This window comes from Lacerta agilis, chromosome 9 (assembly GCF_009819535.1).
Source record: "Lacerta agilis isolate rLacAgi1 chromosome 9, rLacAgi1.pri, whole genome shotgun sequence".
Taxonomy (NCBI): Eukaryota; Metazoa; Chordata; class Lepidosauria; order Squamata; family Lacertidae; genus Lacerta; species Lacerta agilis.
The window spans coordinates 53,631,614-53,644,121 of NC_046320.1; the positions used below are offsets into that span (position 1 = coordinate 53,631,614).

A 12,508-nucleotide genomic window follows, 5' to 3' on the forward strand; every position below is an offset into this window, starting at 1 on the left:
TGGCTTGGCTGAAAGTACCCTGTTGGCTAAGTGGGGGGAGGCCTGGTGAAGCCTCAAGAGGCCTGAGGGCTAGAGGTTCCCCAGCGCAATGAAAACAGCATTTGTTTTGCCCCTGTTAATTTGTTTGCAGAATCCACTGAAACAAAGGCAAGAGGAACATTTGAAATGGAGGCCTGTTGGATGGGGACTTTTGCTTATCCAGTCTTCAAGGCTCAACTTAGTGCAGCAGAATTTGCTGAAACCAGGATCATCTCTTGGTGATGCTGAATGATTGCTGCAAGGGGTCCAACAATCTGCTCTAAAGAAAATGGTGGAAAAGACACAATTACTGGACAAACTTTTACCAGACCAGCATATAAAAATAAAACACAATACTTCTTGGCCAGCTTTCGATGCTTAACTCCCCACTCCCACTCAGTAATAGAATTTGCTGAAAACCTCAATGGCAAGTTTGTCTGCATGGATTTCTAATTCCTGTCTTGTTCCTTTAAGCTGATGAGAAGTGAGATTTCCCTGCTAGGTTCTGCTAAAAAAAACACAAAAATGCATATTATATTCTTTATTATATGTACTGTTATACATATAATATTATGCTCTGTGACATAAACTCAGAGCATGGGATGCAGCTGTGTAATGTGTTCTCAGGTTCCAGACTATTGCTATTTTGGAGTGGGACGCAATCGCACACCAGGAAATTCTAATTGCACAATTATAGCTGATGGGGTGGTCTTGTGCAACAAACCTGCTTCCTCAAAAGGCTGGACTTTTTGTGATAACGGATGTGGTGGTAAAATGTCCTGGGGAGTGTGGGATAGCAGTAGCTCTGATGCAAAGTCATCTCACCTCCATGCAAACAAAGTAGAACGAATGTTTATCCAGGAGAGAATGATTCCTAATCTCTTGGCACACGAATCAGAATTAAGGCAGAATAAACAGGTCCCTGGAAGCACCCTTAAACTGTTGCTGATTCTTTAAGTTAGCATTGGAAATGCAGATAAATATGGGGATGCAAAATATCTAGAATTTTAAATTTTAAGGCTGTCAACTGACAGCTCAAAAATTTGTAGGAAAGAAGCACCCAGCATACAACATCTAAAAGTGTGCTCATATATTTTCTCCCCTGTGTGGTCAAATCTAATAACTTACATCTCTCGGGATGTTTACCTGATGGAATAATGAATGTAGAAAAGAAATAATTAGAAAATGAGACACAGGTAGCAGGACTAATAATTTAAAACAACACCCCTTTGGTGCAATGTACAGTGGCAGGGAGGAGAAAGCTATTTTAAAAGGGAAGAAGAGTTCCTGCAGAATGGAATAATGAGATGCCCCAAGTAAGAAGGTCATCCTCATTAAGAAGACCACGGGCAAATTTTGCTGGAGGGGAAGACAATGGTAGCTAAGATATGTAAGGCACAGCTTTTAAATGACAGCTAATGCATCCTGCTCTGATCAGATAGTTAATTAATGTTTCAGCCATTCTCAGAATTCCAAACCTTTGAAATTCTGGAAGACAATACAGTTTAACCCATTGGTGGGCTGAAAATACAGCCATGTAAAAGGATACTGACACCCACATATGCACCATAGTGGCCCTGAAGCAACAAGTAATTTATACGGAAGCCTATTTCCCTTTATTGAATCAGGTTACAGTACACTGGCTCATATATGTTTCACATCATATGCTGGTAGTTCTATTACCTTAATACCGCCACCAAGCAAATTTCCTTTCAGTAGCAGAACTGAGCCCACATTCCTTTTTCACACAAAAATCCACCTCTGGGTGTCTAGTCTAGCCTCCTGTCCTCACATTGGCCAACCAGATGCCATGGGAACAGAGGCGTAGGAAGGTCAGGTGGTACCCGGTGCAGAAAATTTCTTGTCACCCCCCATTAATTCCCCCTTCTCCAAAAATGGTTTTACGTTATTTCATATTTTCTCACAAAGGAACAATAACAAGTAATAATAATAAGAAACTTTTATTTATATTCCGCCCTCCCCGGCTGAAGTCGGGCTCAGGGTGGCTAACATCAGATACAAAACATTGGTATAAAATCAAACAATAATTAAATTACCTCCTAAAAACATCTCAACATCAAATTAAAGTCTAATTAGATGGCTTTTCACAGGGTTAGGGCTGGGAACAGTAAGTGCTCCACTGAACTGAAATTTCAGCCTTCACGACGTAGGAAAACAGCCAAGTAAACAGCTATTTTGGTGGGGGAGGGTCAAGATATTAACCGATATGCATGAAATTTCATATATAGCTATATAATCCCCAGTATAGTAAGATAAGACCTTTGGAGCAGGCATTTTAAAAGAAAGTTTGTTATGAACCGCCCTAGTAGGGCAGTAATTGTTCCTTGATAATTTGTCACCCCCTCCATTATGGAACCTGGGACGGACCGCCCCCTATGCCCCCCTTGCTACGCCCCTGCATGGGAAGCCCCAAGGCAGGAACTGCCTTCAACAGCACCCACCCCACTTGTCACCCCCAGCAAGTAGCACCCGCAGGCTTACTGCCTCTAGCAGTGGAGGGAGAACTTAGCTTTTCTTTGTTTCAGCCACCCAATTTGGTGAGGGGAACCTTTTTGTTGCTAAATAATTTGGAGCCAGAGAACCTTTTTCTCTTTCTCATTTTGTCTCTGTCTTGGTTATCTTACTGTACCCTGTTTTGATAACTTCTGGCTGCGACGTGGCTTAGAAGTCTGAAATATAAAGTAAAATAATAAAAGAAAACCGCTCTGATCTTCTGCCTGCCCCTGCTCTAAACATTTCAAATATCCACCAAGCATTAAATAAAGGAAAGAAGCTGGTTTATTAATGAAAACGAACCAAAGAAGCATAGGGAGTTAAGCGATGTCCATTTGTAAAGTGTGTTGTATGTATATGCCATTACCTCTGTTATCCGGAGATGCCTGCTCTTTCCCTGGTGGGTTTCAAAGCAGAGTCTGAAATAACACATGTTGCTCATGAACACTGTTAAGGATCTGGAAGTGACAGCTATTGACATAATAAACTTTTACATAAAAAATTAAAACCAAAGAAGCACCTGGCAGTGGTTACATCTGCCCCCATGACATGTTACTGTTGGATTTCCTATGTGGGTCTGCCTTTGAAAAACTTACAGAAGTGGTCCAGAATGGTACTGCCAAGCAGTTAGCAGGGGCAAGCAACATGGAACACATCTCTCCAATTTTGGGAGCATGGGGGTGTGGGGGAAAAGGCTGGGGGACAAAACCCACCACCAAATTTCAGGGGCAGGGGCAAAATTTGGAGGAGGATAAAGCTTACTGCTACTACTTGAGCATCTCTAAATGGCTGCTGGATGGAAGCTGCCTATCCTCCTTTCTCCATAATGATGCTATGACTTTACATATAATTGCTTTAGAAGAGTGGGGTGGGGACCTGGACAAGGAAAGCACAAGAGGGGAGTGCTTGGTTCATGACATCATAGGATTTAAGTGTGGCGATTCTGCAATACCTCTGCCTTGTCGTGGAGATGGGGCTTGAATAACTCCAAGAAGCTATGAACTATGCTGTGCAGGGCCACCCAAGATGGACAGGTCATAGCCGAGAGTTTAGACTAAATGTGATCCACCTGGAGAAGGAACTGGCAAACCACTCCAGTATTTTGGCAAGAAAACTCCATGGACATAAAAAAGGAGAAGCTTTGAGAAGAAAGCGAGAGTTTCCAAGGCATGCTCTGGTTCATGGGGTCATGGAGAGTCGAACACGACTAAGACGACTAAACAACTAATTCTGCAATAAATGTTCATATGGAAGAGGCCATTGCAGGTATACAGTAAATGGTTTCAGAAAAGGTACATGGGGGCACAGAATGATGTTTTGAGGTCTGACATCAGGATGGCATTTATTTTCAGCAGTTCCTAATTGACTAGGACATTCATTCTAACATATTATCATTTAATGATCAATATGGGAAAACATATGCTTCAGAATCAGCACTTCTGAAATTTAACTTCAGAAATAAAACACACATTTTTTGGAGGGAAATCTTGATACATACCTGCTTTGGAAATGGATGGGTGTACACAATGCCTTCAGCACTAAGACTTGCTTTTCGTCTTGCCACGGGAACTATCAAAATAGGAAAAGGCTTGCAACTTTTAGTGTCAAGCTGGTTTGGAGCTGTTTGGTACTGATATATTTGTCTTACAACAGGCAATCCAATTAAGATAAGAGTCTAGGTTTAAAGCCTTACATAATATGGGCCTCGTCTACTTGAAGGAAGGTTTCCTCCCATATATCTTTTCCAATGAAAAGAGATCTCCTGAAGGTGCCCTTTTCTGAGCACCTCTGCTGTCAAAAGAACAGCCCCAAGGCTACCTTAGTTGTGGTACCCTAGTTGTTGAACTCTTTGGCATTGAAGGGACACCTGAATACCAGCTTTGTTAGAGGGTGGTTCACAGGGACATTTACCCAGGTTCACAGGGACATTTACCCCAGACCTGCTGCCTGTTCTCCTTCCCTTTTTATTTTTAATTAACAAATGGCACCATATCATTCCAAGAGTGCATTACTGGAGGGAAGAGCTCAAATAATTTGCAATGATGGGTAAATGAATGAGAGAAAGAGAAAGAGAAAGAGAAAGAAGATGATGACCTTTCCTGGTATGCCCCCACATCCTGAAGTTTACTAAGGTTATGTACCACAGTTAAAAACTGACCAGTCCTTAAAAAAAAAAAAATCAAACTTTACCCATCTCAAATTTGGCAAAATGGAGGTGGGTGGAAAATGTTTGGATCAGCGCTAAAACAAACAAGCCCAGTGCTTTCTTGTGGCAGTAGTCACCAGAACAGTGAGTACCAGCACCCCCTCTATTTTTTTTTAACCAAAAAAAATCCTATTCAGTAGATGCCTATTCAGGAGGCACATTGTAGACTGGTTGTAGGTATGATTTATGAGGTAAAGGTATTTGAACTTACCATCTGGATGGTGAATAATGGTGATTTTGTCTGTTGGGAAGAAAAATAAGCCGAAATGTGGTTACAACAACTGGTCATGTGGTGGTGTTTTTTTTTTAGTCCAGTCTTTCCCCAAGTGCCATTTGATGTACATTCATTGAATTGGGGGATAGATCTACCTCAGAATTTCATATTTTTCCCCATTATTCCAGGGATGGGGAGCCTGCAATCCTTCAGCTCCTATAATCCCTGATCATTAACCCTGCTGGATGGGGATGATGGGAATTGGTGTCCAATGATACTTGGAGGGCTCTCCATCCCTGCACTGTGCTCTTATCTACATTAGTGTGGCAATGAAAGTGGAAGTTGGCGTATCAAGATTGGTCCAATATATCCATTTTGGTTTCTCGCACTTTCTCCTTTTCCCTAATTTCAAATCAAGTTCTCCACACTTCTACATCAGTTTGAAAATTTGTTGTTGTTTTTTAAAGTCCTCATGAACATTTATCAGCATTTTTGTGTGAATTGTAATATGTACATTTTTTTGGTATGCTGTTCCCCCCAATTTGAACACTTTTGCAAAGCAGTTTCCCCTAATGTAATGCTTCTTGGAACATTATGTTCACTAATATGTACACTTATATGCATGCTTTGCATTAGTATATGCGTTTTTGTACACATTGCTTGGCTGGAGAACTGGACTGCAAAATTCGGAGAAGTGTGGCTTTCATAGGATGGCTGTGTTTTGGTTCTCATATTCTTTCAGAAAGTGTGAATTAGTTAAGTTCACCTTGAAATGGAAACAAAGTTAAACTCTCCCCCATACCTTAGTGGCAGGCCGGGTAAGAGAAATGTCCCACAGACATACAAATGCCCTCCCCATGGAGGAAAAAACACTTTTCATGCTGAATAATGCAGAGTGTATTCTTTCACAGTCTCTTACCAACCCCGGACTAAAGAAGGGGAGGGATATAGAGTACTGTGAATCACCTCTAAAGTGATTGCTGTTATTCCTTCCCCCGTGTGGCAGCAACCATAGAAAGCTGCCCTCCAGCCCTCTCAACCTTTCTGTACTGCTTGGTTTTTGTTGATGAGTTGTGGCAACTAAGACACAAACTGGAAGAGTTCAGGGCAGGGTTTGTTCTGCCCCTGACAACTCCCTATAACTTGTTAGGGAGGTCTGATTCAAACTTTGAGCATCCCTGGTATAAACAGAGGGTTTCCTGGTCCAAAAATTCTGAATTGCTGTTCAAAACACGTTTCTTGATTTCATTGCCTATAATTTTGGCATTCCACACAGCTGCTCACAATTACTATTATGAATCATTTTGTGTTCTTCTATGGGAAGGCAGGTTTCCGTATTTGACAAATCGTCACAAAACTATGGAGAAGCCTATGAAAGCCTTTCCATGGGCTTCACTAGTCTTTGGTTCAGGCCTTGAAAAAATATATATACAGTTCCCTTCTGCAGCTTATTGAAATGCTAGTTAAATGTAATTTACCATACGTGCTTTCCTCCTCCGGTCTTTTCCTGATAATAGAGTCTCTGAGCTGGCGTATTTTTTCCTTAAGTAAGAAACAAACACACAAACAACAACAAAAATCAATAGCTGCAGTTGATTGTTAAAAATAATGAATGAGTAGCTGGAGGAGTTGGGCTTTTTAGTATTCTGCACACTTAAGCTTCTTAGCACAGGAAATCATTTTAAAAGAAATGGGGGGGTGGAATCTCTCTTTCTGTGTTTTAAAAGAGAATTTTGGTAGAATTATGATACATAAAGATCTCTGGAAAGTTTTCTCTAAGAGCAAATGCAATATCTCCACAGCTGCCACCCACTCCCTCAAGAGGCAATAACTGCCATCCATGTGGGCAGCTACCTTGACTCTGATGGCCAAAATAAGAAAGAAGTATTTGTAACCACCCAAGAAGCAATGAGTTATTAGGAAGAACCTGTTCAGCTTTGTTCTGTCAACTTTAGTTTTGCTGCCCAATCACTCCAGTTGCCTTAGAGAAGGACAAGTCAAGTTTTCCAATAATGGTTTGAATGTCGTGCTATAGTAAACCATAGCTAGAATTTGGCTTGTTTCAAACCAGAGTTAACATTAACCATAGTTTGTCTGTTTGGACAATGATGGGAAATGAATTGTGACTATGTGAAGTCTCAATGTTTTCAGAGCTCTTTAAATCTAGCTAATCTGGAGACTCTTGAGAGTCCCATGGACTGCAAGAAGATCAAACCTATCCATTCTCAAAGAAATCAGCCCTGAGTACTCACTAGAAGGACAGATCCTGAAGTTGAGACTCCAGTACTTTGGCCACCTCATGAGAAGAGAAGAATCCCTAGAAAAGACCCTGATGCTGGGAAAGATGGAGGGCTCAAGGAGAAGGGGACGACAGAGGACGAGATGGTTGGACAGTGTTCTTGAAGCTACTAACATGAGTTTGGCCAAACTGCGAGAGGCAGTGAAGGATAGGCGTGCCTGGCGTGCTCTGGTCCATGGGGTCACGAAGAGTCGGACATGACTGAATGACTGAACAACAACAACAACCTCTATGAAAACTCAAATGCAAATGGTGAGGTGGACTCCAGAAAGAAACTTCTGCAATATTACATATATTACAAATAAACTAAGAGAGTCAATGTAGGTAGTGCAGCAATTGTGGCTAAAACCACACCCACACTCATTAAGAACATTGCAGAATCCCACATATAAATCCAATCCAGATGTTGAGCTTTTGGTTTAATAAACTATGCTTTAACAGATAGGGAATGAGCCCTGTGCCCATGTACTCTTGTCCCTCTCCTCCCTTTCATCTTTTAAGGGCCTAGCTTTAGTGAAAATATGTTTGTTCCTTAAACCAACTTTCCCATAACATTCACCCAAGGGCACTGTAAACCATGGAGACTTATTTGAGGGATTTTTTCCTGTCACTTCCTGTTTGGCATTACCATCACTAGTATGATCACTCTGAAAATCAGCCCCAATATATTCTCCTAATATACTCACTTTTGCAAGCAATTTTCCATAGTGTCATGCATTTTGTAGGATATTTGCACCAATGTATGCATTTAATGCAACATTTTGCACGGTATACATATTTTTGTACACATTACTGGGTCGCAGAATGACACTGCAAAATTTGAAGGATGGTTGAATTTCTGTTTGCACATTGTTTGGAAAGTGTGAATTAGCTAGATTTGCCTTTGAATGTGAACTGAATTAAATTTCTCCTCCACCCCTAACTATGAGAAACACATGTGGATGTGGTCGTTAAAAATGCTTGCATGTCACGAAAGTCCTAAGATTTGATTTGTAGCCCGGCTATATGTAGAACTATTCCCAAGAGTGGGGCAGCTCAGTGGCAGAATTGCCTGCTTTGCCTGCAGATGATCCCAGGTTCAGTTCATGGCATCTCCAGTTAAAAAGATCAGGTGGCAAGGGATGGAAAGCCCTCTGCCTATCAGGTTTCGGGGAAGCGGCTTCCTCCCTCCATTTGGCCGTGGATAAGCAGAACAAAGCGAAAAGAGTCTCTTACCATTTAAATATATTTTAATTATCACAGCAAAAGAACAAAGAGTCCATTCTCGAAGTAAAGGTGCTCCCAGTTAAGGTTTCCACCTACTTTCCCCCGAGTCACCTTCGTCACTTCCTCGTCTTGCAACCTGATCTCGCAACCACTGTGCCTTCTGTGTAGCTACCTTATCTAATCTCTTTGACCTTGGACTGAGTGGCTGGACACTTTCCAGTGAACCAGAGTCTGTTAACTCTTTTTCTCAGTTCTTCTTCCCCTAGCTGTTCCCCACTCAACTCTGCCCAGCTTTTGTCTTCCAAACTATATTCCTCTGCAAACCTCTGCTCCAAATCTATACTGCTCCTCTGCTCCTGGGCAGCTTCAGGATCCTGGTCAGGGGGAGGGGGAGGCTCCCACCATTCCTCATCAGAGCAGCTCTCCTCAGTCTGGTCTCTGACACTGCCTGAGATCCTGGAGGGGTGCTGACAGTCAGAGAAGATAATATTGGACCTCATGGACAACACAACTGACTTGGCACAAAGAAGCTCCCCATGTGTCTAACACTGGTACTTCCAACTCAGGTTTGAAAACACACAACACAGGAGAAGAAGAAAAACGTGAAACCCACTAAAACAGGAGAGATATCTTGTTGAACATAGCAGCTAGCTTGTAAGCACCACACAAAATACACAAGGCTTCTACCTGCTGGGTCGCTTCTAATCCACTTCTGTGATTCTGCCATTCTTTAAATTTCTCCACAGCTTCATCCACAGAAAGTATCCCCTTCTTCACCTGCTCCTGCAATAGGATGAGCTCTTCTTGCCTCAATGGGATGCTTGGCTTGACGGTACTGTATGTGGTCCTGTCACCTTGAGGTCTATCTTCAGGGAGCAAATGCAGAAATTCAGGACAGAAGCAAACACACATTTGGGGCTGCATATATGATAGAAATCTAGATTTCTGAAGCAGAGAAAATGGGCAGCCTAAGTGCAATTACTAGATACCTTTTCAGTGTGGTGTAGTGGCAAAATGATATAATGGTTAGCACATGAGACTAGGGGTGGGGAGACACAGGTTAGTTGCCTGGGCTAATTTCACTATATTTCAGCCACACTGGGTTGTTGAGAGGATGCAAATAGAAGGGGTGACCCACCTTTAGCCCCCTGGAAGAAAGACAAAATATAAAGGAAATAAATACATAAACCCAAATGATAAAGGTCTCAGTGATGGGGGGAAGATGTTGCTTCCCCCTGACTCCTTAGAGACACCAGAACATTAAGCTTATTTTCCTTGGTCAGCCTTTATATGCATTATCAGAGCTTTGCCACAATTCCCATTAAGACACGGATAGGGAACCTGTCATTTTCTAGATGATGGTGGACTCCAGCTCCCATTAGCCCCAGCATGGTCAGTGGTAAGGAATGATGGGAGTTGTTGACATACAAAATTTGGATGACTGCATATCTCCCATTGCTGTACCAAGAGATGAGTAACAGGTACAGTAGATACCTCTAGGACCTTGTTTCTCCCTTACCTGCTAGGTCTATCAGATTTGAATCTGGATCCCAGCTGGAATATCAACAACTTTTAAGCTCCAGGATTAAATTCTATGTTGATAAATGAGATAAATGCTGCCAGGGATTCCAATATCTAGCTGTAATGGGGGTTTCATCCTGGTACACAAAGCATTCACATTCAGGGCCATTTGCCTGATTAATTCACTCTCTGTTGAATCCAGTTGTCATTGGAGTTCCCTTTGTGAGATGGCACTGTACCATTAACTAATTATGAAACTCAAGAAAGGAATCACTGACACATTACATTAAGGCGAGGCACTTGGGTTCATAAGCAAGGACAGGAAATGTAGCACCACCAAGATAGCTTTCCACAGCAACCAATGTGCACACCACACTTTCCTGAAGACAAATTCTGTGTCATACTGAATTATCTCTATACTAGAGCTGTACACCATTAGCCTCTCAAAACTCTCTGCCTCATTTGTGGGGAGAAAAAACAGAGGGCCTGTTTCACCAAATTTCTCTAGGGTGGACAATGGAGTTGAACTAGCCACAATAGTTAGGTTCTTCCTCCACTATCGAAGGTGGTAGGCCTCTGAATTCCATTTTCTGAGAATCACAAGTGTGGGATGCTTTGCAGTCAGGTTGCTGGACTAGTTTGGCCATGGACCTGATCCAGCAAGCTCTTTTGTTCTTATGTGGAAGAGAAATTCTCCAACAGTTTCTTGGAGGTGGGGGGTGCATTATCAGCAGTGGCAGTAGCATACCTCTCTGCCCCCCACATTTTTCTCTCCAACACAGCAGTAACTGGTGTGGGGGCTCAGTAGCCACCATTTAAAATGGTGGGTAATATTTGGAGAACATTCTGCAAAGTGTCCTTTTAAAAGGAGCTGAGAAAAAGAAAATCTCAGAAATTGTCTCACAAACATTGTCTTCTGATAATTTTTGGCTCAACACAGTCAGATACAATTAGAAATATATAATCCTATCCTTTTTGCTATATCAGTGCCTAAGATGATTCTCAGGCGTGCATGGAGCAAAAGGTGAAATGGGGTCAGTTTACGAATATGAAGAAATGCACTGTGAAAATAGAAACCTAAAATTGCGGACAATTCTAAAGCAGCCTTCAAATAAACATGCAACTAATCCAGGGAAGAAAGAAAATTAGTTGAAGATACCACCTAAAGCAGTATAAAGTTGGGGATTTTGACACCTGTCAACAGCAATTACAATATTGTTTTTTTGCTGTTTTTAAATAGTATATGCCAACAACTTTACCTGCTCACAACTTTTACCTGCTCTTTCACCTTTCCCTTCCAATTGTGATTGTTTTTATTATTTTTAGTTAGTCACTTTTCTAAAAAAAAGTCTCAAAGCAACTTGACAAGATCAATTGCAATAGTTAAAAATGATTAAAACGAGAAAATTTAAGACAATGTGCAGTACAAAATACCTGAGATGCTCTTCCAGTAACATAATAAGATCAAGTCCTATCCGCCTCACTAAAAGATGAGCACTTACTTACCTGTAGAATGAATTTTTAAAAAGATTCAGGGAAGGATGTAGCTGCTTCCAAGGGCCATTTTACATTGGAAGAATGGAAGGGTTAAGCTATAGCTCCCTCACAGTCATGTTCAGTTTAAACGTGTGTACTTGAGATATTATTTGATCCTGTCCCCTTCTTTTTGCTGGGCTGCAGTTATATTTCTGCAGGCAGGTATGAGTTTTATTTGTGTTGCTTTTTTGAACATGCTGTTAATGTCTATTTCACTTATTTTGACATTCTGGATATACACTTCTGGGAATCTGGAAGAATCCCAGTTTCGGTCATTCATTGGTTCCAGTCAAGTAACATTTCAAGCAAAGAACAATTCAGATACTGGGGACAGGGAGTGGGAGGCAGAATCCAGCAGAGCTATATTCCAAAAGCATTCCTATTTTTATTTCATTTTGAGAGAGGAACTGATGGGATCATCTTTGGAGACACAATCAGGAGCATCTGAAGTAGAGATGTCCCTCTGGACATTGTTTCAATGACACTGATGTCCCTTCCTGACATTATTTCAAGCAGTATACATAGCATCAAACCAGGGGGTGCAACAGGCCAAGTGTCCTTCATTGTCTGGACCAGCACCAATTGGCATGAGAATAGTGGGTATGTGGATTGCAGGTGGAGAGTGCATTGATTCAGAATTCTAATCGGTCCTCACAATCACTATGGAGATTTCCACATATGCAGCTTAAAGCAGCTCGACATCCACTTGAGTCGGTGCTGGGAAGGTAAAATTGGTTGGCCAGGAAGCTCACTTGCATTACAGTTGCCTGTCCTTCACTGTATTCCACATGGATGAAGATCAGACATTCAGTTTGCAATCATATGCACGCTTACCGAGGAGTAAGCTGCATTGCACACAGTGGAACTTGCTTTGGAGGAAAAATATATGGGGTTGTGTTGCCTGGCAACGGATGGCTGATGTGCCAAAACTCCCCATGGAAGTGATCTCAAAACACGTCAGAAGTGCTGGTTCAATTAATACCATGATGGCCAA

The 12,508-nt window shown here is 41.7% G+C and overlaps 1 protein-coding gene across 1 annotated transcript in view; it reads right to left on the reverse strand.

The window, feature by feature from the left end:
* Nucleotides 1-2,899: 2,899 nt before the first annotated feature.
* Nucleotides 2,900-12,508, reverse strand: part of BANK1 (B cell scaffold protein with ankyrin repeats 1) — a 165,129-nt gene continuing 155,520 nt past the window's right edge. The window contains exons 13-17 of the mRNA XM_033159569.1: nucleotides 9,145-9,323; nucleotides 6,431-6,494; nucleotides 4,950-4,979; nucleotides 4,031-4,101; nucleotides 2,900-2,951 (exon numbers count right to left, since the gene is read on the reverse strand). Of these exons, the coding sequence (XP_033015460.1) occupies nucleotides 2,940-2,951; nucleotides 4,031-4,101; nucleotides 4,950-4,979; nucleotides 6,431-6,494; nucleotides 9,145-9,323 (356 nt within the window). The 3' untranslated portion in view covers nucleotides 2,900-2,939. The remainder of the gene's footprint in view (nucleotides 2,952-4,030; nucleotides 4,102-4,949; nucleotides 4,980-6,430; nucleotides 6,495-9,144; nucleotides 9,324-12,508) is intronic.